This window comes from Protopterus annectens, chromosome 12.part0 (genome assembly GCF_019279795.1).
Source record: "Protopterus annectens isolate FY-2018-M chromosome 12.part0, PAN1.0, whole genome shotgun sequence".
Classification (NCBI taxonomy): domain Eukaryota; kingdom Metazoa; phylum Chordata; order Ceratodontiformes; family Protopteridae; genus Protopterus; species Protopterus annectens.
The window spans coordinates 1,167,725,301-1,167,750,300 of NC_056746.1; the positions used below are offsets into that span (position 1 = coordinate 1,167,725,301).

A 25,000-nucleotide genomic window follows, 5' to 3' on the forward strand; every position below is an offset into this window, starting at 1 on the left:
CCAAAATTCAACTTTTTGCAGATGATGTTCTAATTACATCAGCAGGATCTAATTCTTCTATGCAGTCTCTATTTGATAAAATGATGAATTTTAAAAGTATTTCTGGTTTAATATTCAATGAAGAAAAAACTAAAATACTACCTATATATACACGAAAAAATATTCTCATTAGTGATTTTACTAAATATGTACCCAATTCAGGTCAGATAACTTTTTTAGGTATAATACTATCTAAAGATATTAAATCTATTATATATAATAATTATAATACCTGTTTCCTTAATATACAGAACCTTTTTAATACCTGGAATAATATGTTTTTTACTATGGAGGAGAGACTTACAATTATTAAAATGATAATATTCCCCAAGATTTTATACTTAATACAATCAATAATACTTCCACCTACAAAAATAATTATCAAGAAACTGAATACACTAATGTTAAATTTCCTATGGGCACCTAATAGACCTAGGATTGCATTAAAGAAACATACTAATAGCTGGTCTCAAGGGGGTATTTCTTTTCCAGACTTTAATTTATATACTATCTCTTCTATTGTAAAAGTTATTACTTTATTAATAGATCAGTCATATGTTGCAAAATGGAAAGATTATTGGGAGCTAATTAGTATGCACTTCATGAAAATCTCCTTAACACATAAAAATATGATTGTAAATAACTCCATGTTATGGTTACTAAAGGAATTTTGTACTTCACCTATTACACCTAAACATATGGTTTGTTACCCATTAAACATTATTATTAGCTATCGTAACTTTATATTCATGCACCCTAAGTATAGGGAATGGAATTGTATTATATTCCCTATAATGTATACTCAGGGTATACTTTTGTCATCTACTTCTGAAGGAACTCATTTAGCTATAGATAATGATCTAAAGTACTGGTATCAGTTGATATCTGATAATAAAGTTAAAAATCTAGATTTCTTAAAACAAGAATTTGATCTAAGAGAAACTTGCTGGTTAGAGGTTCAGACCTTTAGACAACATCTCATTAATAAAATAGATCTAATGTCTATAACAGTTAAAGAATCTATTCCAACACTGATTGATTACTTGATATTAAATTTACAACAAAGTTTCTGATAAAGGTAAACTTTCATACATACATAAAATTATCAGACAAGAAACTTTTTACAGTGTAGATTCATACTGGAATTATTTCACTTCTATTAATGGGGACCCACCAAATCAACAAGATAAACAATATATATTGGAATCTGCTTATAGAACTACGTCTTCCATTGTCTGGAGACTTTATACATGGAAATTTTTACATAGATCTTCTTATACACCTTTGATGATGAATAAAATAAATAATAAAGATAATTTATGTAAGAGATGTAATGTAGAAATTAATGCTGACTGGGCTCATATGTTTTATGACTGTATAAAATTGAAAGAATACTGGAAGTCAATTAATGAATTTTTGCAGGCTCTTTTACAGATAATTTCATTATTTCTAAATCTCTTATATTATTCAACACACCTGTACCTCAAAGTGTTAAAAGGTTAAGCTTCCCTTGTTATGGTCTATTCTAGCAGTGGCTAGGAAAATAATAACCAGAAATTGGATTTCAGATACACCTCCTTCGTTCAATGAATTTAAAAATGTTATGAATATAGTGTGCCATATGGAAATAAACACAATTAGGACAAGAACAACTAGAAAAACATCTTATTATATTGTATGGGATAATTTACAAAATTTGTTAAAAAAATTCTAATTACAATAGCATGGTATTTTAGTTTAATTAATTGATCTGATTGTAGTGGATGTCTTTGTAAATACTTTAGTTGTTTTGTTGAATATTATAATAATATCTATTTTTAATTACTTGTATAAAATTGTTATGATATTTCTCTTATATGTTAAACCAATAAACCTGTTTTGAAAAAAAAAAAAAAAAATTCCCCTATCACATTTTCAAAAGCGACTACAAATGCCTAAAAATGGCAGCTGGAACTGGCAGGAAAGTAGTGTGAGTTGAGCAGTATTTCACCTCATAGCAAGCGATGCTTGTTCAGTTCTTGGTTGGGGTGCTTTTTTGTGTGGAATCTGAATATCCTCCCTGTGTTTATGAAGGTTTCTTCCAGGTACTTTGCTTTCTACCTACATTACAAAGGCATGATTGATGACTCTAAACTGTCCATAGGTGTGTGTGGTGAGTGGGTGTGCATGTGATATTGTGATCATAGGGAATTGTGTTCATAGGTTCATACTAAGCTAACTGACCTTGTGGGCCACTTTAAGCCTAGTGAATTACCCCATGTAAGAATCAAACCTTGCACCATGTGTTTGCAAGGTAAACACCTTAACCAATATGCCAACCACCCACTCTGTATATGGTATATGGAAAACAAACCCTGGCAATCTGCTTCCATTTACTATTTGCCTACTAAACTCTGTTGAAGGTAATGACTGTTCAATGAAACTCAAAAACATTAGTGAGATGGAATTCTTCTTCAAAAGAATAGCAACAAGATGATAGCTACAGCCACTGACTTTGTTGGTTTGATATCAGTGAAAGGGAAATCATGGAATCACTTCAGATTGGCTAGCCTTACTCATGTGAAAACCCTAACCCTACCCTTGTCACTAAAACCAATACTGCACATGATGTTACTAAAACCCTTTCCTAACAGTACCTCTACACAAGACAAAAGGACACAGAACACACACAACCCCAAACAGTCACGATACTAAATCTATACCCCATTAGGTACCTCTTACTCTAAGCCTAACCTGCGGATACTGGACATACACACTAACCAGCAGGGCCGGCCTTACACACAGGTGAACTAGGTGATTACCTAGGATGTTGTGCTTGTCACTCTTGCAAGGGTGCTCTTTCCAAGGTTATTTTGTTTATTTTTAGAGCAATATTTTTTTTACTCTAATAAATAAATAAATAAATAAATTATGTTCCTCAAATAAAAAAAGAAGATGCACCTGGGAACATCAGGCATTCCCGAAGGTGGTGCTATAACTAACCACTCATATAACTCACAACGCACTGAGGTCACGGGAGTACAGATCTAGCAGAGTTCAAATGCAGAAGTGAAGGCACAGCTGAGGAAGTTTTCTTTTCTGTTTTTTTTTTTTAATATATTTGTACCACATGAAATACAATTTTGGACATTCTGAGTTATGGTCATACTTTGAGGCGTGGTGCAATGAGTTAGTGTTACTATCATTTTAAAATGAGGTTGGCAGTGATCAGAGAGGTATTTTTTGATGATATTTCTGCTTTGTGTGGACATTTGAGATGAGAGGAGTGCCATGGTGGTGAGATAAGTATTTTTACAATATTGCTGGCAGTGATCAACCAGATATTTGGGCAATATTTATGACATTGTGATTTATGTGACGCAACGTAGATTAGCATATTTTAATGTGTACTAACTTGTTTGTGTGGATTATGGAGGTGAAATATTGTGTAACCATCAGACATAACTCTCAGTGAATCAGGGGCAAATCTCAAAAGAACAGAGGACAAATTCAGAAATAATCAGGGACACTTTTAAAACATTAGTACTATTAACTTAACACATTGACAGAATAAGAAAATGTGATTTAATATACATTTTTTTAAAATAAAGAGGTCTCTTGCTCTAATTATTATTGTTATCAATTACATGTAAACCTTGGCTCTAGATGATTGTCACTGTAAAAGTCACACCTCAACCTCATGTGTGAAAATGGGGGAGAAAGGGATTGTGGATGGATGGACTTATTACATATAATTCATCACCTTTTCTCCAAAAGTTACCATTTTTAGGATGGATTAAGAGGGACAGAGCTAAAATTTGAGTCAAAATCAGGGACACTTAAGAAGAATGCCATTAGATGTCACAGCTATAACTACTGCGTTGGGGTTGACTGGACGAAATTAACTGATACTCTCGTTACTTGCTTAGTTTAAACAGTCACTTTTTGCCTTATCAGGACTAGTGTGTATGTGTGTGCATGCCAGTCAGTTGTGTTGTGTGTGTATGTGTGCGTCTGTTTGTGTGTTGTTAGCACCCATGCTTGATCTTCATGTTGAATGTATCCTCTTGTCACTTGCTGAGTTTAAACAGTCACTTTTTGCCTTATCAGGATTAGTGTGCATGCCACTCAGTTGTGTTGTGTGTGTATGTGTGCGTCTGTTTGTCTGTTTGTGTGTTGTTAGCACCCATGCTTGATCTTAATGTTGAATATATCCTCTTGTCACTTGCTGAGTTTAAACAGTCACTTTTTGCCTTATCAGGATTAGTGTGTATGTGCATGCATGCCAGTCAGTTGTGTTGCGTGTGTATGTGTGCGTCTGTTTGTGTGTTGTTAGCACCCATGCTTGATCTTAATGTTGAATATATCCTCTTGTCACTTGCTGAGTTTAAACAGTCACTTTTTGCCTTATCAGGATTAGTGTGCATGCCACTCAGTTGTGTTGTGTGTGTATGTCTGCGTCTGTTTATCTGTCTGTGTGTTGTTAGCACCCATGCTTGATCACTAGTGTGCATTTGTGAGAAGTGAGATGAACTACTTAAATGGACAGAGATAGACAAGACATAATTGCTGGCTGTCTTCTTTGGAGGGAAATGACTAGCTGCCTGGTGCTGTTTGATTATTATTTTGCTTTTGCAGAATTAATGCGATTGTGTGAAGCAATGTGCAATATTTTAATGTGTAGCAACTGTTTGTTTGGAATAAATGTGAAACACTTGGTCATCCTCTTTCAGCACTGCCGTATGTCTGCATTGCACATAGAAGTGGCTATAACTGCTTGGTGGGGGTTGTCTGGATGAAAGTAACTGACCCTGTTGACACTTGCTCAGTTTAACACTAATCCCCCATAAAAAAGGACAAATGTATCTCAAAATACTCACACTTTCAGAACTTCTGGGGGTCTGGAGACTACCACCACACACCAAGACTGTATAAGTGGATTCTGACATGGCTTAGTAATTGCGTCTGCTATGAACCCCACATAGTCTAAAACCAGCCCTGCTCATAGGTGTACACAGAAGGTCTCTGTACTTGTGTGGGGACCTGGGGACAATGTCATTATTTCTTTAATATTTTCCAAAACCTCAGGGATCATATCTTGTGTTGGACTGGGGACAGTGTACTCATTAGATTAATTCATGTTGCTTTTGTCATTCAGTCACATGCAGCTGTTCTGGAAAAAGTCGAAAGGAATTTAAAATATTTAAGTAAATATGCAAGCGACTTAAGTTTATTAAGATTATGTAACTCATTCAAGCAGCAGTTGGAGGTCTGGTATTCTTTTAAGGTTTTGTTATAGGTACAGGAATAGTGTTTATTAGGCCCCATGGTTAGCTTTTAGTTTGCAGTTCACAGTGTTTCCTTAAATGCAAATTTATGGCTTGTTCTTTTGTTAACTGTCATCAAGCATCATGGTATATCCAAATACAAATGAAGATAATATAAGTCAAACACCATCTTGTAAAAGGGCACTCTTTTTATTAAGTTCTGGAAGGCTTTGCATTCAGCGGAAGTAATTCTGTAATTCTTGGGAGCACAGATTTGTCCCTTTGCCTTCAGACACAGATAGTGACACAATGATCAGGCAACAGTGTTAAGTACTTAAGTTATACAGCCTGGTAACAGTGAAGAAAAGACGACATTTAAAAGTGGTAATGAACATGTTGCCTGCTTAGCCCCATGGGGTAGTATTTTCTATCTCCAAGTGTTGTAGCTGTGCTAAAGGAACAAGGCATTGAAGGGTAGTGATGGACCTTTCTGACCAGTAGTACAATGGATTAAAGCTATGAACTATTAACCAGCTGTTTCCTGTTCAGATTTTGGTTCAGTTAGTCTCCAATTGCTTACTGGGTGACCTGAGCAAGTCAGTTAACTGGACAGTACTTGCAGGCCCAGTCTGAAAATAGTCCAAATAAATCAGTGCTCTACCCTGGTAAACCAATATAAAATAAATAAATGTAATATAGATTTTGAAAAGAGAACTTCGTCATTAAAAAACGGTTTGCACAGAGATACTTTCAAGGTTTCTTGGCTTTAAATTTCTTCCTATAGTCATTAACATTTTGTTGCTTTGTCTACTATTCACCATTGACATTGCTTGGGTTTTGTCAGGATGATAGACTTTCATATTCATATAATAAGGTAAGATATTTAATAATGACTGAAAATGCTCCATTAATAAACACCCAAATGTACATCTTAGGATTGTCAGCAATTAGTAAAACTGATCTGGTATTGTTTTGCCTTGGCATCAGGAAGTGAGAGCATGGACCAAGGGCTTGGTGATTATTTAACTGTTGAGTATATAATTATATAAGCTTTATTTATTTATTTATTTATTTATTTATATTTGTTGACCGTGAGTGTCCGACTGGACGTAGGTCCATTTTCAGCAGAGGCCCAGGGGGAAAAGCTCCACAGTTAAAATAAACAGACAGTAGTTACATTGGATTACATAGCGATTAACAATTTACATAGTAATTACTTACAACATATTTACAGATGAAGAACATAGTACATCAGTAGACAACTAGAATCTTTATCTGTGAAGTACATAACAGACATTAACAAATGTAACACTAAGAAGTTCCTGCTGTATAATAAGTACTAGGCTTATGAGCATCTGAGGTTGCTATAATCAAGGTAGTTAGTGGAGTGGAAAGAAAGGTAGTGGTTGGATGGGGTGGGTGATATTAGAGTGGGAGTTGCAAGGGCATAGCCAGCATGTTTTTAGGTGCACTTTTAGTAAAGTTTTGAAGTGGGTGCATGATGGTATGGAGGTAATTGTGGCTGGGAGGGAGTTCCATAATTTGGCTATGGTGCAAGAGAATAGTGCTGCACAAGCAGAGTTATTGGCTTTAGTGATCTGCAAGTGATTTTTGTTGCTGGATCTTAGTGGTCTGGTGGTGCGATAGGGTTGGAGTAGATTCTGGAGGGATGGGACATTTAGTGGATGGTTTACTAGTTTGTGGGTGAGTGAGAGTTGATACCATTGAAGGAGGTGAGGGAGTTCAAGCCAGCCCAGTTCAGCAAGTGAGAGACAGTGGTGACTATGGTAGAATGCCCCTGTGGTGAATTTGGCGATTTTGTTGTAGCAGGTCTCTAGCTTGTTTAGATCACATTGCCTTAGGTTGGTATATATTGGAGAGGCATAAAGTAGGGTGGAGATAAGGTGGGAATTTGCTATTGAAATCTTTGCTGCTTTGGTGAGAAGTTGCTTATTTCTGTATAACGCTCCTAGTTTTTTGTGGACTTTTTTTATGATCATGGATATGTGAATGTCAAATTTTAGTTTATTGTCTATTTCCACTCCTAGCAATTTGGTGTGTTCAGTTGGGTATATAGTGGTGTTGTCTTTTGCTGTGATGTTAAAGTGAGAGTTGTTTTGAGTATGTTTGGTGGTTGGAAGATGAGCAGTTTAGTTTTGTTTGGGTTCAGTATTAATTGGGCATCGTTTAACCAAGTTTCAACAGAGGAAAAGGCTTCCTGTGTGACTTTTTGTAGTTTGGGTAGGGACTGGGCTGAGCTGATGATGGCTGAGTCATCTGCGTATTGCATGAGTGTGACATGTTTGGTGGCAGAGGCTAGATTATTGGTGGAAACAGAGAAGAGTAGGGGTCCAAGGATGGACAGGTAGTTGGGGAGATATGTCATTCTGCCATACAATGGATTGTTGGCGGTCAGACAGGTAACTCTGAAACCAGTTGGTGACTGATTGTGAGGATAGGTTATTGAGGACAGAGATAAGTTGTTTGTGTGGGACCATGTCAAATGCTTTAGATAGGTATAGGAAAGTAGAAGAGGAGAGATAGCCATTGTTTTTATGCTGAAGGATAGTGTTAGTAAAGGAGAATAAGGCAGTGGTGGTGCTATGGTTTGGTCGGCAACCATGCTGAGTATTGGAAAGGAGGTTGTTAGTAAGGAGGTAGTCTGAGACTTGAGAGTGTATGCATCTGTCTAGTATTTTGGAGAGTGGAGAGAGAATAGCTATGGGGCGGTAATTGGTTAGTTCTGTGGAGGGTCCGCCTTTGTGGAGGGGAATTATATGTGCTACTTTCCACAGTGTGGTAACGTAACTTTCTGACAGAGATCGGTTAATCAAGATGGATACTGGGTAGGCCAGAGCATCAGCTGCGATTTGTAGGTATTGACTTGGGAGGTTGTCTGCTGCTAATCTGGTAGGCTTAAGTTTAGTTAAGTTTTTTTTTATGTTGGAGGTAGGTACAGGAGAAAAAGAGAAGGCAGTGGGGAGATTACTAGTTGAAGGTGTGGGTTGGAGGGGACGGGGGCTGTGTTGTTTAGCTAGTGATAGTACGGTTTGTGTGAAGTGTGTGTTGAATGAGGTAGCAATATTTTCTGAGGAGTGAGGGATAGTAGGAGGAGGGGTACTGACTTTACCTGGGTGGAGGATGGAGTTTATGGAGGACCAGAATTGTTTGGGGCTGTGTTGGGAGGAGTCTAGGGCAGACTGGTAGTATTGGAATTTGTCCTGTTTTATTAGCTTTTTGACTCTATTGCGGAGTTCTAGGAATTTCTATTTAGTTGAGGTGGGTTTTGGTTTTGCGCCAGTGCTCTGAGGCTTTATCCCTGTTTTTCATTTCTGACTTAGTGGTTTTCTGTAGCCATGGGGAGGGTTGTGCTTTGATTCTGGAAAGTCTTATGGGGCATGGTAATTAAGGATGCTCAGGAAGGTAGCATTAAAAAATTCAACACCGTCATCAAGGCTGAGGTACTTTAGAGGATACCAGTTACATTCTTTGAGGGATGAGATGAATATGAGTGGGTTAAAGTTTAGTTTTTTACGTATTTGACGGTAGATGACAGGTTTAGCTTGGTATAGGTATTTTTTGAGTAGGAATGTTGTGGAGTGATCACTGAGGCTATCTGATAAGCAGCCTGTTATATATTACTGGGGGCTCTTACTGACTAGTATCCAATCCAGGGTAGTGTGCTTGCTGGAGTTTTTATTTATCATGGTTGGCGACTGGACTAGTTGGGTGAAGCCGTGAAGGTTTACATGATGGGTTGGATGGTTGCCAGAACAGGATTGCCGGTCAATATTGAAATCACCAAAAATGATAGTTTCTTGGGGAGATGGTGGGTAGACCAGCTGGGGAGGTTTTCTAGTGGAGGGATGTTTTGGCCAGGTGGAAAGTAGCATCCAATTATGTTGATGGTTTTGTTTTGGTTTATTTTGAGGTTGGTATATATTATTTCTTCATTGCCTATTTGTGGAGCTGATGATTTTAAGATCTGGATGTTTAGATGCTGTTTAAATATTATAGCTACACCACCTCCTTTCTTGTTTAGCCGGTCTACTCTTGGTATGCCGTAACCTGTAGGGAGTATTTGTTCACTGGCAATGTGAGGTTTTAGCCAGGTTTCTGTCAGGATGACTATATCTGGGGAGTACAAGTCTATGGTGGCATGGAGTTCATGGACTTTGTTGGATATACTTCTAATATTTAGGCTTAGTAGAAGGAAGTCACTTGGCTTTCTATTGGCTGTAATATGGGAGAAGTTGTGGTTTCTGGTCTGATTATGAGGATTGGGGGTGGAGATGGTAGGGCCAGGGAAATTATTTATTGGCTGGAAACATATATCATTACACAGATCGTCCCCACTAAAGCATCAAATAACAGTTCTGTTAACAATCTACAGTAATCACATCCAGTCACAACAGTTCTGTTAACAATCTACAGTAACCACATCCAATCACAAATGATACCCATTTAGGTTTCTGTGATCACTAGTCTGGGACTGTTGCTATTGTGAACACCCATGCACAGTAAACAAGACTAAACAATATTGTCCAGATAACATATGACCATTACAGTCTCCAATCAAATATTATTCTTTTCAGCTCACCTACCTGTAAACATGTGTACAAACCTTGCTGCATCACAACCTGTTTCTGCACATCCACCTCTCGGTCTCAAACTTTACAAAAACACTACTCTCTATAGAACAATACATTAGTATAGTAGTACATTTACATGGGGGGCTCCACCTCACAATTCCCTTATGTTAGGGCTTTGTCCCTACACCCACCTTAATATATGAAGGACAAGGTCACACAACATGGAATACTATTTACTGTGCTATAGTCAGTGGTATGTGAGTGAATTATAGCACCAGTTAAGTTCTGTACCAGCACTAGCTGATTAGGTTTATTGATTAGTACTAGGCTCTCTACCCTTATGGACCATTTTAATCCTAGTCATTTACCACATATCAGAATCAAACCCTGCACCTTGTGTCTGTAAGGTAAACACCTTAATCATTATGCCAACCTCTCTGTGAAATCAGTGGGCAATGACACCTCTCCTCCCATCTACAAGCAATGCATTCAGCCATGTGTGGTAACCATGTTTATATACTTTCAGCATTTAAAAAAAGGGAATTTTGTTACTCTCAGCAGTGCGTGTAGTTGTCGTTGTGTGTGTGTGTGTGTGTGTGTGTGTGTGTGTGTGTGTGTGTGTGTGTGTGTGTGTGCGCGTGTGTGCATGCGTGTGCGTGCATGTGTGTGCATGTGCATGCGTGTGCGCGCGTGCGTGTGTGCATGTGTGGGTGTATTTATGTGTGTGTGTGTGTGTGTGTGTGTGTGTGTGTGTGTGTGTATTTATGTGTGTGTGTGTGTGTGTGTGTGTGTATGTGTGTGTGTGTGTGTGTGTGTGTGTGCATGCTTGCACGAATAATAATCATAATAATGCAGGCTACTGGCAGGTTAGTATCCGTGCTTTGCTGAAAAAGAAGGTGAAGAGGGAGCTTTCAATGAACGTAACAGCACCTTAATTTTATAAAGTAGGAGCTCTTCCAGACAAGGTCATGTAGTGTCTTGTAGTATAGCAGATTTAATTTAATGGTTTGACACTGATATTTGTTTGCTCTTTTGCTTTAAATGTTTTAAGTTACAGGTTTTGTCACTGTGGCCAGGTACAGATGAAAATTATATACAAATTCTATTGCAGGAAAACCTGTATATGTACAAATATTAAATAGAAGGTATCAAGTCACATCCTGACACAGTGAAACTGTCCTTTACATGCTATTGGTAATGCAGCATAACATGCTTTGTTAATAAACCTGCCTAAACACTAAACAGATGTCTGTGGATTTCAGAAGACTAAACCTTTACCCTCAACTTTTTCCTAATATTTTGTTAGTACAGCTGATAAACGGATACACATTTACAGTAATGCTTGGCAGAAAGCTGGACAGATACCACAAATCTGATAGGAAGCGCTGTATTTTTGCAGTGTACAATGGGAATCCTACAATCAAAGGAAACTGCTATTACAAAAACGTCTCATCTCTAGTTCGCTGTTTTAATGCATCACAGCTCTCCTTTTTCATCAGCAGTATCACATGCCAAGTACCAGCTACATATAAATGATTCTAAACAGAACCTTATTTTACTTGATCTACTTACAATAGTCTCCTTAGAAACAGGTTCATAGGTAAATACTAGGCTAGGTATATATGTGGGCCATGTTAAGCCTGGCCACTTTCCATTTTTGTACTTGAATTAACCAGTCCCATTGGGTTAGAGATTGGCTTTACCCATCCCATGGTCGATAATTATATATTACCCTTACTGAGAATAACTGGGATTATACCATAGATAATTAGAGGGGCCCCATGCATCAGATAAAGTAGTTATGAGCTGCCTCTGTCCATTAGTACTACAGAAACAGTCCAGGGGTACATTTTCTGATCCTTGTCCATAGGGATGAGTTTTGTTTATACGGCTTGAGAGTCCGCTTAGCAGTATCCCTGCAAACCATTTTGTCGATGTGTCAGAAGAGGTTTAGATCCCCAGACCAAGTATTTCAGATGTCATTTGACTTGCTGATGTGTAGTAAGTCCATCAGTACTGGATTCAAGGAGGCCTTGTATGCCAGAAACAGGTCATCTCTTAGAAGCCTGTAGGATGCCAAGTATAGTGACAGGACTTTGAGTTAGTCCATGCAGGACATATTGTTTAGACCTTATATCATTTTAGAAAGGTATCTCTATGAGCATTCCATTTGATGCATGTGTCTGAACAGATGCCAAAGGGGGCATTATACTCAATGACTGGCCTAATGATGTGTGAATAAAGGGGGCAATGACATCCCTAGATCTAGATACTATCTATTTTATTTATAAGCTGGGAAATAAAGAAGAACATTCTTAAACAATGGATAAATGTTGATAAAAAATTAGGTCACTATCCATATTGTTGTGTCTTTCGACTTTTCCCGGTTAGGGTTCGCCACAGCGGAACTCCAGTCTGCTAATGATTGGCAGTAGATTTTTACGTGCCGAGTTGCCAGCCCTGATGCACAACCTTCAATGAAGGTACACCCATTCATGCATGTCTCCACACAGAAGACGCTTTAGCTGAGAATCAAACAGGACAACGTCTTACTGTGAGGCGACAACGCTATCGCAGCACCACCACCACAGTTAGGTCACTATCCATGTAAGTTCCCAAATTCCTAACAACTGGGTCAACTCTTTGGGCCATATTGTCAATGTGGTAGTCCCTGGGGTGCATGACTTCCCAAAAGATACAGCAATGCAATTTCTGGCATTAATTTTAGTCCATGATTTTAGCACCATTTATTTATTTGAAACACATCTTCCTGTAGGATGGCTTAGTCACTTGAGGATTCAATGACTGCTCCTAGCTTGCAGCCATCTGCAAACTTAGTTAGCCAGAGCCCTTTGGTTTTGTCTTTTACTTCAGAAAAGTAGATGTCAAACAGGAGAGGTCCCACCGCAGAACCCTGAAGGACTCCACTGGTGACTGGTCTCTTTGTGGAGATAACTTCCTCTAGTTTGATTTCCTATATCCTGTTTGTGAGCCATTTGGTAATCCAGCAGATGACATAGTTGTTTATTCCCAGTTTATCTAGCTTTTCTACTATGCCTGAGTGAGGAATTGTGTTAAAAGCTTTGACTAGGTTGAGGTATATAGTGTGTACTGTTTTGCCTTCATCTATTGCTTTGGTGACCTTTTCAAAAAAGGCCACTAGGTTGAGTAATCATGACCTGCTTTGACAAATCCAAGCTGAGACAGATCCATCGTTTGGAGGTTCCCTATGTCCTGATTGATTAGTTCCATGATAAGTCTTTCGGTGGCATTGCAATATGAGGCTGGTCAGACTTATGAGTGTGTAATTGCCTGGGTCTGTGGAAGGTCCTCCCTTATGCATGGGAATGACTGCAGCTCTTCTCCATTAACTTGGTACAAAACTTGTATGGAGTCAGAGATTTAGCAGTGTTGTTAGGGGTGTGACTAAATCATGTGACTATTTGAGATGCATCCAGAGATATTGTCAGGACCCATTGGATCAGTATTTTAGCTTTTGATAGCACTTGTTGGACTTGGTCTTGTGTGATGGCTGGAGGACAGCCAGTTTCAAGTATATCTTGAGGATCAGGTGGAGGAGACAGATGGGTAAAGTTAGAACTAAACTTGTAGGCCAGTAGGGTCACTGTATCTTCAGATTTATTGTGGGTAACATCATTTACAATCAGTTCACTGTTGCATTGAGCTTTGGAGATTATCAAAATAACTAAAATATGGATTCCGATGGCATATAAAATTTGTATGACCTACTCACACTGCTCAGTGCCTCCTGACAAGCTAAGCTGTCAGTATTACTTGAATCAATACAAGCCCACTTAACAGTAGTTGTCTCATGTCTGTCCCATGCATGTTTTAATTCCCTGTTTGTTTAGGAACTCTCTGACTTTTCAGTTAATATATTCCACACACTTAAAACATGCTCTGGCAAAAAGAAAACAATTATACTCACGTTATTCATTAGATGTCTATCTCTTCTCCCAGTTCTCATTATTCCTTACATTTCTAGCTGTTCTTAAGATTGTGTTCTTTTGATCTCGCTCATCTCATATTTTGAAAGATGCTACCATTCTGAATTCTGTTTACTCAGTTTGAGCATTTGGGCTTTTCTGTTACTGTCTACAATATCATGCACATAGTAAGTCCCTTAAGACTCATAACACATGGCTGTTGGTTTAGTTCATTTTAATGCCCTCTCTAAATTTGCTCAAACCTGACAAAATGTTTAAACTGATGCATTTTCAGAATTTACAGCAGTGCTATGATGTCTTTCTAACCACAGCATGTGACAATAATGTCTTGCCTTCCTGCATTCAAGTATTATTCCATGTGTTCTTATCATCCGATCATTTTGGTTATCAATCATTTGATACAATATACTCATGTCCTATACTGTAAACATGCACTCATAGGTGTTTCACCGATGAAGCCGTTCAAGGTTTGGTTGCTCCCCTCTGTCATTTCTCCCCATATGATACTTTTACTGTAATGTTTTAGCATGGGATAAAAGCAGTGTGTTTTTTGCAGTAGATACACTACTGTCTGATTAAGTGATTAATTTAAAAGTTCTAAGGTAAAAAAGATCCTACATAAGAAGTACATTAATTTCCTTCTGTGTCCTTGAAGGAAAGGGGAAAACAGAAATGGAAGAAACTGCAAAACTTAACAATAGCTTATCTGTTGTAGATGCAAGAGAAATTTCAGTTAGGTTGCTAACAAAAAACTAACAAGAAAAAATAATTGTAGGGGGGTTAGCAGTACAGGAGGGTACAGAATCACCCTCTATTTCCAAAATGACTTTGTTAGAAGACTGAGTCTGAGGAGTTGTTTCTTATTTTTTTTTGGGAATGATTAGTTGGGGAATGGGCATAAGTGCAAGAGACAAGGAAGGACCTTCATTTGGAATTATAGGCAGGAATGGCAATGAAGACGAGGGACAGAAAGGAACAGCATCCAGATGAAGAAGCAGCCAGCACAGCAGGGAAAACTAGCACCACAGTGCATATGTATTGCATACATCTGCAAAATATGTATTTTTGTGCAGCTGCATGCAGATGTACTGCTTTTGTAACAACCCACAAAATCACTGATAATACACCTAGTACAACAAGAGTTTATAAATGAAGAGCTGTAAATGTACAGCAGTCTGCAAAACCAGATGCGATTACTGAAGTCTGCATTCTGTGTGACCGCAGGAGAGTCACGTTGCACATAACAGATCACACCAGCTATATGAAGTGCACTTCTTTGAAGCACGATTCATCAAATCCATCTAACCAAATGGACAGGATGCTGAACATCAAGAGATGGATGTCTGATCTGGCTATGATTACATGAGAATAGCTCTGATCCGAGTGTTCTAAGGCACAGAAGAAGCACTTGGACACAGTGCTTCTTAAACATAGCTTGAATATTAAATTAAATTATTCCATCTCCAGAGTCACACAAACTCACAGAAAGGCAGAAAGAGTGACTTTTGATTAACACAATCTCTTTCCCTTTCCTGGAGGTTGTGTACAACAATTACTTTGCCGAGATGTGAGTAGTCTTGGGAGGACTGAACCTACAAACTCACAGTTTTGTTTTTGTTGTGTGTTGATTCTTCTCTTTATCTGATTTCAGTGATCACTGCTTCTGACTCTGTAAAGTATATTCACTGCTTGGTCTTTAACCAAGATTTTCAGGCGTTAGATGGTACAAACTCACACTTAATCTGTCTTATTCAGGACATTCCATAATTAAGTATATGTGGCAAATGCAACAGTAATGCAGGTGGCTTGCGGTTAGGTGAAACCTGAAGCAAAGGTTTGTTTATACCTATATATCATGTATTACAGGCTGTTTTGCTTGGAATGAACCCTAAGAAAGTCTCTAATTTTCTGCAATATCCAGCTGATTATTGCCATAGTTATACAACAAAAGGCATATTGTAGACCATAATGGCCATAGGTATAGTGAAAATGGCATACTGTTTTACTCTGATGTCTCATTTTATGGTATATTATAATTGTCATGTGTCTTTGAACTCTGTTATGTTGGGTTAAACATTTTATTTCTATAGGACTGTTTTGTGTGCTGGTTTGTCATTTTGTGCTTCATGAATTGTGTTGCTGTGCAATAAGTGACTGTCCTCTTCCAGTGCTGTGCACTGTTTGTGTTGTAGTCTGTGTTAGAAATGCCAAGCCATGCCCACATTTTTTGAATAGTGTTCAATATTGCTTATCCAGAAGTTAACTTTTATAAAAGAAAAGAAACCTTTTTTTCTCTTAGAGAGGATAGTAATCAAGACTGAGGTGCATAACTCTCAATCTGTTAGAGCAAGAAGTCTGGACAAAGCCATATATAATAGGGGGACAAATGCCAAAAAATAGGGACAATTTTTAAATATTTCTCTTACAAACTTAGAAAGTTGATAGAACAACAGGTTTTGCATTAACATACATTTTCTGAAGGGCATAAAGTCTGAAACTCAAATGTCTGACATTTTTCAACTTCAATCTTTAATAATTTGCCAGAAAACCGCAATTTTATGAGGAATAGACCAAAAATATGAGGCAAAAATCTGTACAGTTGAGAGGTATGCTGAGGTGCAGTGACAACCTTAGAGTCACTATATTTAAGTCTTCCTTCCCCATATTAGGGAGTGTAGAGTGTTTCCTTCCTCTAGTAAAAAAAAATAACATTTTGCTTTTTATGGGTGTTTGGCTACCTTTTGTGTTGCGCCATCACTTACACCTGACCAGCGTTTAAGGGATGCTGGGATCACTAGTTTACAGCCTGCACTATAAAGCTTCATGCACACTACACAGCACTCTTCTATCATACAGTCTGAATGAAAGGTCACCATTTGTAATAGCAAGGATTGAAACTGAAAATCCCAAATTCAAAAAGTGGTATGTGTGATTTGCGAAATTTCCCTAGGTGCAGTTACCTTGGAGTTAATTTATTTGGAAGTAGGAGGTGGGGAGGTAGAGGGATAAAGTGCCCGTAGAAAACAATTGACTAAAAATGCCAGGTTTGCTCTCTGAAAATGAATTTTTTTTATGATCAGAGGCGCTGTCATGCCTATCTACCTATGCTGCTTTTTCTTAAATGTAAACATGTTTTCTTTTTTCAACAGAACCCGCACTCTTTGGACTCTTCTATACAGAACATTCTATCCATTCTTTACCCTCCTTTTGAGGCTACAGCCCCAACACTTCTCAGCCAAGTATTCCGCCTTATTGAGAGCACTTACCAAGGAGATGGCCTTCGGTGTCTTCTGGATTTCCTGATCCCTGCAAAACGGATCCTTGAAAGTATACAGCAAGATGCCTGCGTAAGTTTGCTTGTAAAAAGAACAAAAAAAAAAAGACTCTGAATAAACAAAGTTGTAGAATAAAGTATACTGGTGCTGCAAACTAAAATGTAATATTGATCAAGGTTAATTCAGTTAAGATATTGTAAAAACAGTCTAAGTGTAAGCTAATTACTGCTTCTAGTACTACATTAGTCTGATTGGAATGCTTTGTGGAAATTCACCTACATTAATTTTGCATACTTGTACTGTTTATAATCAATCTAATATTATCATTTAACATTGAGCAACTCCACCCTAATGTGGTACAACACAGACATTCTTTTCTGGGTGCACACAATACCATATTATTCATTCAGATGTGCATAGGTAAGTACTAGGCGAGCTGCCATTGCAGGACATTTTAAGCCTAGCCAGTTTCTCTTTTGGTGCTTGAATTAACTTATCCTGTTTGTTGTTAGACTGACTTTACCCATGCCATGGTTCATATTTATATATTACCCGTAGTGATTATACCTTAGAGAATTTGATGGGACCCATGCATGTGATAAAGCATTTAGGAACTGCCTCTGTCCATTTGTAGTACAGAGGCAGTCATGGAGTAAATGTTTTGTTTCCCATCCATAGATCTGAGTTGCACTTGAAAATGGACAGTGATGAGCTTTGTTTTATATGGCTGGGAAGTCTGTTCAAGAGCAGCAGTATCCTCTGACAAAGGTACATGTCCCTCTAAACCAGTCTGTTAATGGTACAGAAGAGATTGTGATCCATAGACAGAGTGTTTCTGATGCCATTTGACTTGCTAATGGGGAGTAAATCCATCGGTATTGAGTCAGAGGATGCATTGTATGCCAGAGACAGGTTACTTCTATAGGAATAATAATTCCTCATTTTATAACAGTGGTTATCAAAGATTAATGTAGATTAATCCTAAATCTTCATAGTAAAAGAGTGCATTGTATTCCTTTTTATGCTCTGGCTTCTGTAATCCTGACACTAGACGGATTCCACAAAGGCAAGTGCTCTTACTGCTGGGATATAGACAGAAATGTACCAAGGTCAGTTGGCACCATGGGCAATGCCCTCATCTGCCCCTCCCCCTCCATGAAGTTGAAGATCAAAAAGAAAAAGATTCCTCTCATAGTCAAGGTAAACAAAAATGATCCCCTCATTGAAGAAGACCAAAAAGAAAAAGAAAAAATGTCTTTAAGCTGAATATAATAGCTCTTTGCTAAACTATGCTAAACTCCTTTGCTAATCTGTAGCAAAGAGTTATATTTGCTCCATGCTGCAGTTCCTAAGGCACCAGTACTGACTTTCATTTAAGCAGTCAAAATTGGGATTACTGATACTGCTTGCAGCGATTGGTCAACATCTCTTCCATATGGAGGAAATACCCTCTAATAGCTTGCACCCAGGGCAGCCACCCCATTTTCCTTGCAATTCCTATGGGTTTGGCTTTTTGGACAGACTTGCAATTGCATGCAGATGGACTTGGAAAAAGACAAAGCTGAAGCAAACAGGATGTGACTGTAGTACTTTCTGGCATCCTGATCTGTATTTCTACTTATAATAATGGAATGGTTTTCACATTATGTCTAATTTGGTATAACTGTTTAAACTCTAGATTTTTATTGCTCTTGTATTATTTTTGAAGATTGTGAAATAATTGTTCTTAAAATGTTTTTCTAATCCTTTGGAGCATTTCTTCCCAGGCCTCTGCTGAAAATGAGCACTTACCCAGTCAGACTTTCCTGGTAATCAAATGTCAATACATAACTAAATAAATATGTGTTTCTGGATCCTTGTATTCTTTTTTTATTCAAGTAAAATACTAATAAGAACAATTTCTCGATTAACCATTGGCTTACCTGTAAACAATAACTGACAGTTTGGATAACTAAACTCAATTACAATCAAATTTGCCCAATTAGAAACCTCTTTTAAAACATTATTAATTATAACAGTATCCATTTTAGAGTCTAGTATGAATCCAATCTTAAAGCCATCTACATATTTCACTAGCCAAAAAGCGCTTGTTTAAGGAACAAGCTGAAAGTAAATTAAACACCAAAGACCCTAAAAGACAGCCCTGTGGTACACCTTGTGATACTGGAAGATATTCTGAATTTTTTCCTTTATTTGAAAAGAACAGAAAATGATTAGATAGGCAGACAGTTAATAACCCAATTGATTAGAAATGGATTAAATCCATAGTCTTTTAAAGTAGATATGATATGATAGAAGTGTTAGAGAGAGTGTCGAGTGCCTTAACTAAGTCCAAAAAGACTATTCCAGCAATTTAAAGATAAGTCTAAGGCTATAGTAACTTGATTGTAAGATTTGACCAAGCTAGTCATTGTAGACTTCTCAAAACAAAATCCATGTGGATGTAGATCTAGAAATCCATTATGATTGTCAGAGAAAACGCTGCAACATACAGCTTTCATAAAACATGCACAAGATTGATGTGAGACTAATTATAATTTGATATCTCTAATTTGCTTTCTTTTTTATAAATTGGGGAGATAATTGATTCCAAAATGGTGGTACAATGCAACACGTAAGCATTATATTTAACACTGATTGCACCAATTGTAGTAGTATAGTCTTAATTTCTGTTATCTTTATTGCAGGAATATAATCAGGTCCAACTGATGTTTTTCTGCATGTCATATTAAGAGCAAATTTAACATTTTCAACATTAATATATTGACAAATATAATTTTCAGTAGATAAGTACTGCAATGTTTCCAATCTTTGATTCCTAGAATATAAAGAAAGTATAAATTAAATTCATTTTTGAGGGGTTTTATGATCTCACAAATTTTCATTAATGTTATTACTCTTAGTTTTCAAATTAATGGTCTTGTAAAATAGTTTTCTCTCCCTAGTGTTACAGCACAAATTGAGTTTCATAGGTTCATAGGTTCATAGGTTCATACTAGGCTATCTGCCCTGGGGCAATTATAAGCCTAGCCTGATTCTGTATGGCTTACGCCACCCCTTGATTTGAGTATACTGTGCCCTTTTTAAGGTTTAGTTTACTGTGCCTCTGTCTAATAGTGACACGGGAGTAATCCCTGGGACAAACCTACGATCCCCCATCCACTTATTGAGATTCTTCTTGAAGAGATTCAGTGAGGTGCTCTGCCTCACATGAACTGGAATTCTATTCCAGAGCGAAGGGAGCCTCTGGGTAATGAACCTGTCCCTCCAGCAAATTCTATTTATTTCTGTGCTGAGGTTCAAGTCCCTTGAGCGTGTGGCTCTAAGGGATTTAGATTTACTGAGGTGGAGCATGTCCATTAATTCTGGATTTGACATAGCTTTGTATGTCAGGCATAGATCGCCTCGAAGTAGGCGGTATGCAACTGAGTAGAGCTGGAGTTTTTTTAACCGAGCAGCATATGGCATCTGTTTGAGACCCTTGATCCTCTTGGTGAGATACTTTTGGGGTCTTTCTAATTGCTGCAGGTGTCGGGTAAGGTACATCCCAAAAGGGGCATTGTATTCTATGATGGGCCTGATGAGGGATGAATAAAGGGCACGATTACCTCTCTTGATCTAGATGTGAAACCCTTCGTGACGAGGTGGGCTATGTAGAAGGTCTTTCTAACCACTTTGGCAATGTGGTTTTCAAAGGAGAGATTGCTATCAACTTGGGTCCCCAGGTCCCTAATAACTTTCTCTGTACTTAATGGGTTTCCGCCTATGTGGTAATTTGTGGGCACATTGTTTTTGCCAAAGGGTATGACTATACATTTTTTGGCATTTAGCTTTAAACCATGGTGCTGGCACCAGTTATCTGTCTCTGTGAGACCTTTTTGAAGGATGTTTGTGTCAGCTGGAGAGTTGATTATGGCGTCCAGTTTGCAGTCGTCTGCGAACTTGGTGAGCCATAGTCCTCCTACGTTTGCCTGTACCTCGGAAAAGTATATACCGAACAAGAGTGGTCCCAGGACAGAACCCTGTGGGATGCCACTTGTGACCGGTTTTGAGTCTGACATGGCTCCAGCAACTCTCACTCTGTGGGTTCTGTCTTTGAGCCAGTTTGCTACCCATCTTGTGACATAGGGGTTTATATTTAAGCTGGATAGCTTATCTATGATGCCCGAGTGGGGTATTGTGTCAAATGCCTTTGCAAGGTCCAGATAGGCTGTGTGGACTACCTTCCCTTCATCTATGGCTTTGGTGACTGTTTCAAAGAAGTCAACCAGGTTCAAAAGGCAGGATCTGCCCTTGACAAAGCCGAACTGGGTAGGATCTAGTGTCTGTAGGTCCCCAATGTCTTTGTTTATGAGCTCCATGATGATCCTCTCCATAGCCTTGCAGACTAAGCTAGTCAGGCTTATGGGGCGATAGTTTCCAGGGTCCGTAGAGGCTCCACCTTTGTGGAGTGGGACCACTGTTGCTGCACGCCATTCTGTGGGCACATATCCTGTAGTGAGGCTGAGATTGTATAGCTGTTTTATTTGAGGGATTAGTTCCTCTTGTAGTTCATGTAGGACGCAACCTGGGACGCCATCTGGTCCCATGGAAGCAGTGTTTTTTGCATTGGAGAGGGCAGCCTTCACCTGAGCATCTGAGATGTTTGGGAGGCAGCCCTCTGCCGGGATAGATACTTGCTCTTTTGGGGGTGGAGGAGTTTGGACTGAACCTGTCTGCCAGGATATTGGCGATGTCTGTGGGTTCAGTGTATTTTTTGTCATTTAGAATCAACTCAGAACAAGTCTGGGAGTTGCATCCCAGGTTTCTAACATAACTGAAAAAAGCCTTATGATTGTCTTTGGTGTCCTGTGCAATTTTTCTCTCGAAGCTCCCCTTGGAGGATTTTATGAGGGATCGTAATTTTTTGCTAGTACTGATCAGAGATGCCTTCCCTATTAGGGATTTTGCTCTATCATGTAGTAGCTTCCTCCTTCTGTTGTACAGTTTATTTATGGCAGGGGTCCACCAGACTGGACGCCTGCCTTTGGATGATTGGGTCTTGGTTTTGTTTGGGATAGCATGATCCATGCATTCCTGGAGATGTCCATAGAATGCATTTATATAGGATTCTGCAGTTTGGGCTGTAGTTTCCACTGGCCCTGGGGCCTTGAAGGATTCCACTTCAGTTTTGAGAAGTGAGAAGTTTGCTTTTGAGAAGTTTTTCACTGTGGTTTTCTGGGCTGGGGGTGGGGTCAGGATGTGGACATCCAGTGAAATTAATTTATGGTCTGATCTTACCAATGAGGGATATACTTCTGGTGTGGAGCATAGAGTCCCCATGTTGGCAATGATCAGGTCTAGTATGTTGTCCCCTCTTGTGGGAGTGGTGACTAGTTGTTCCATAGCATTTGAGTTTATAATTTCCAGGAATCTTTGGGCTAAGGTGCTGGGGCTTGAGTAGTGCTTCCAGTCAATGTTTGGGTAGTTGAAGTCACCCAGTATAATGGTGTTCGGAGAGATCTTCATGTTCTCCAATGTTTTCAGGAAAGCCGAATGGGATTCCTGACTTTGAGAGGGTGGTCTGTAGGATGCTATAAACTGAAAAGCAGTCTTGCCCACTGTTAGTTGCACATGGATGGTCTCCGATACTTCGTGCAATGCCACTAACCTGGAGGTGTGGATATCCTTGATAAATATGGAAACTCCCCCTCCTTTTGTGGTTCGGTCCGTATTACTTTTTTCATTTAAACTTTTAGAAATAGTATATTAAATGATTTGAATTACTTTTATCCATTGTTGCAGTATTTCTTTTATTTTTTAAAGTCTTTACTTTCTGTTATATACTTTTTGTAAACTACTATTCTACTAGTATAGTTAGTTATACCTTTAAAGTAAATAGTTTTTTCCTTTGTTGATTGTAACATTTTTTCTAATATACTATAACAACCATAGGGATAATTAGTACCTAAGTCAGACAGTCAACATTGTTTATCAAGGAAGTTAAACTCCCATGATTTATTTTATTCAAGTTGCATTTTTTTTTAGAAAACAAGAGTTCAGTCAATGAATTATGATCAGGGCAACTCAGTGAGGACATACATCCAATACAGTTATCACAGAGGGAATATTTGTAATAAATAGTCAAGTGTATTATATATATTACTATCAATCATAGGTCTAGTTTCTAATTGTGATAATTTTATCACGTCCAAAACTTCTTACTCATCTAAACCACAGTATTATAGTCCAGTCTATTCTTGGATAGTTAAAATCACCCAACAAAATAGTTCTACAATTTTTACATTGTGACTCAAGGAATGATGTACTCATTATTACTTCTTCTTTCTTTCGGCTTTTCCCAGTTAGGGGTCACCACAGCGGAACTCCAGTCCGCTAATGACTAGCAGTATATCTTTTACGGATGCCTAGGTGCCACCTCGATGTCCAACCTTCAACTCGAATGCCATTCGACCACGGGGAGGACATGCAGACTCTACACAGAAGGCGGTTCCGCCGAGAATTGAACGGGAGAACCTCTTGCTGTGAGGCAACAAGCTACTGCTGCACCACCGCTGCTTTATGTACTCATTATTACTATTTTTTTAAATTTATGTTTTCCTATAACTGTATATTAATCGTGTTTCCTTAAAAGGGCAGTTCAATAAATCTATGACTAATGTTTCAAGTTCAATTTTAATAACTACTTCACTATACATTAAATTATCTTTATTTAAAATAAGAAGATCACCTTCAGTCTTTAATGGTCTCAACCTTGTTGAACCCTGGATATATAGGTTCATAGGTGTGTACTAGGCTAATGGCCCTGGAGCCTTTACAAGCCTAGCCCATAGAAGTGTCCTGGCATTGTGTCACCCAACATTAGATTAGGAGTCTCAAAGTTTAGTCACAGACATAATACTGATGATATCACTAGTAAGAATAAATGCTAACTCAAAATGCTTGTTATTTAAGCTTCTTGCATTAAAAAATAAACTTTTACAAAATTAAGTCCTTTGCTTGTAACAATTTCTGAGCAGTAGGTGGTGATTGGTCTACAAAATGTAACACAGTTAACTTCAATTTACTATTCGTAAACTAAAGACTTGAGCTCATTCGCCTTGAAGTCATATGAAAATGTCACAGTAGATGTGTTTCAAGTTGATGAAAGCAAAAACGTGAAAATAGTTCTCAGTGAGGTGATTCTTTCATTAAAATGGAATGATTATCTTTGCACTACAGCTCTTCTGTTTAATAACTGGCTTAGGCACCATGGAATGACTGCCTTTGCATTACAGCTCTTCTGTTTAATAACTGGCTTAGGCAGCTTTCAGTTATTTACAATTTAAAATTAATCACTTACTGGGAAGACTTTACTTGGGATTGCTGATTGATTTCCTATAACAAGTTACATCTTAATGATAGTCTTAGTATTTGTTATCCCAACAACACAATTTGAAATGTATGCCATCACTACCTCGATGTATTCATCAATGTTCAGATGCTGATTCACTGCAGCTGCCTCCTTGAACATATCCCAGTCTTGGAGGGCCTCCATAGCCCCCGAGGCTATACCATGATGTGTTTCTTTGTGGGTTTCTCTCTAACCAGTGTAAGTTTGTAAGCTGGAGATAGCAAGATAGTATAATGGTTAGAGTTTCCCATTTGTGAAAGGTGCGCTGCCTTATAAGCTTATACACACTCACATACACACACACACACATATCTATATATATATATATATATATATATATATATATATATATATATATATATATATATACATATGTGTGTGTGTGTGTGTGTGTGTATATATATATATATATATATATATATATATATATATATATATATAGATATATTTATACATATATATAATGTATACAGATGTGCGTCCCCCA

At 38.1% G+C, this 25,000-nt stretch overlaps 1 protein-coding gene across 1 annotated transcript in view; it reads left to right on the plus strand.

Moving 5' to 3' along the window:
• KIAA1755 (KIAA1755 ortholog) overlaps positions 1-25,000 on the plus strand; it is a 986,731-nt gene that overhangs the window by 205,221 nt on the left and 756,510 nt on the right. The window contains exon 2 of the mRNA XM_044090195.1: positions 16,995-17,192. Within this exon, the coding sequence (XP_043946130.1) occupies positions 16,995-17,192 (198 nt within the window). The remainder of the gene's footprint in view (positions 1-16,994; positions 17,193-25,000) is intronic.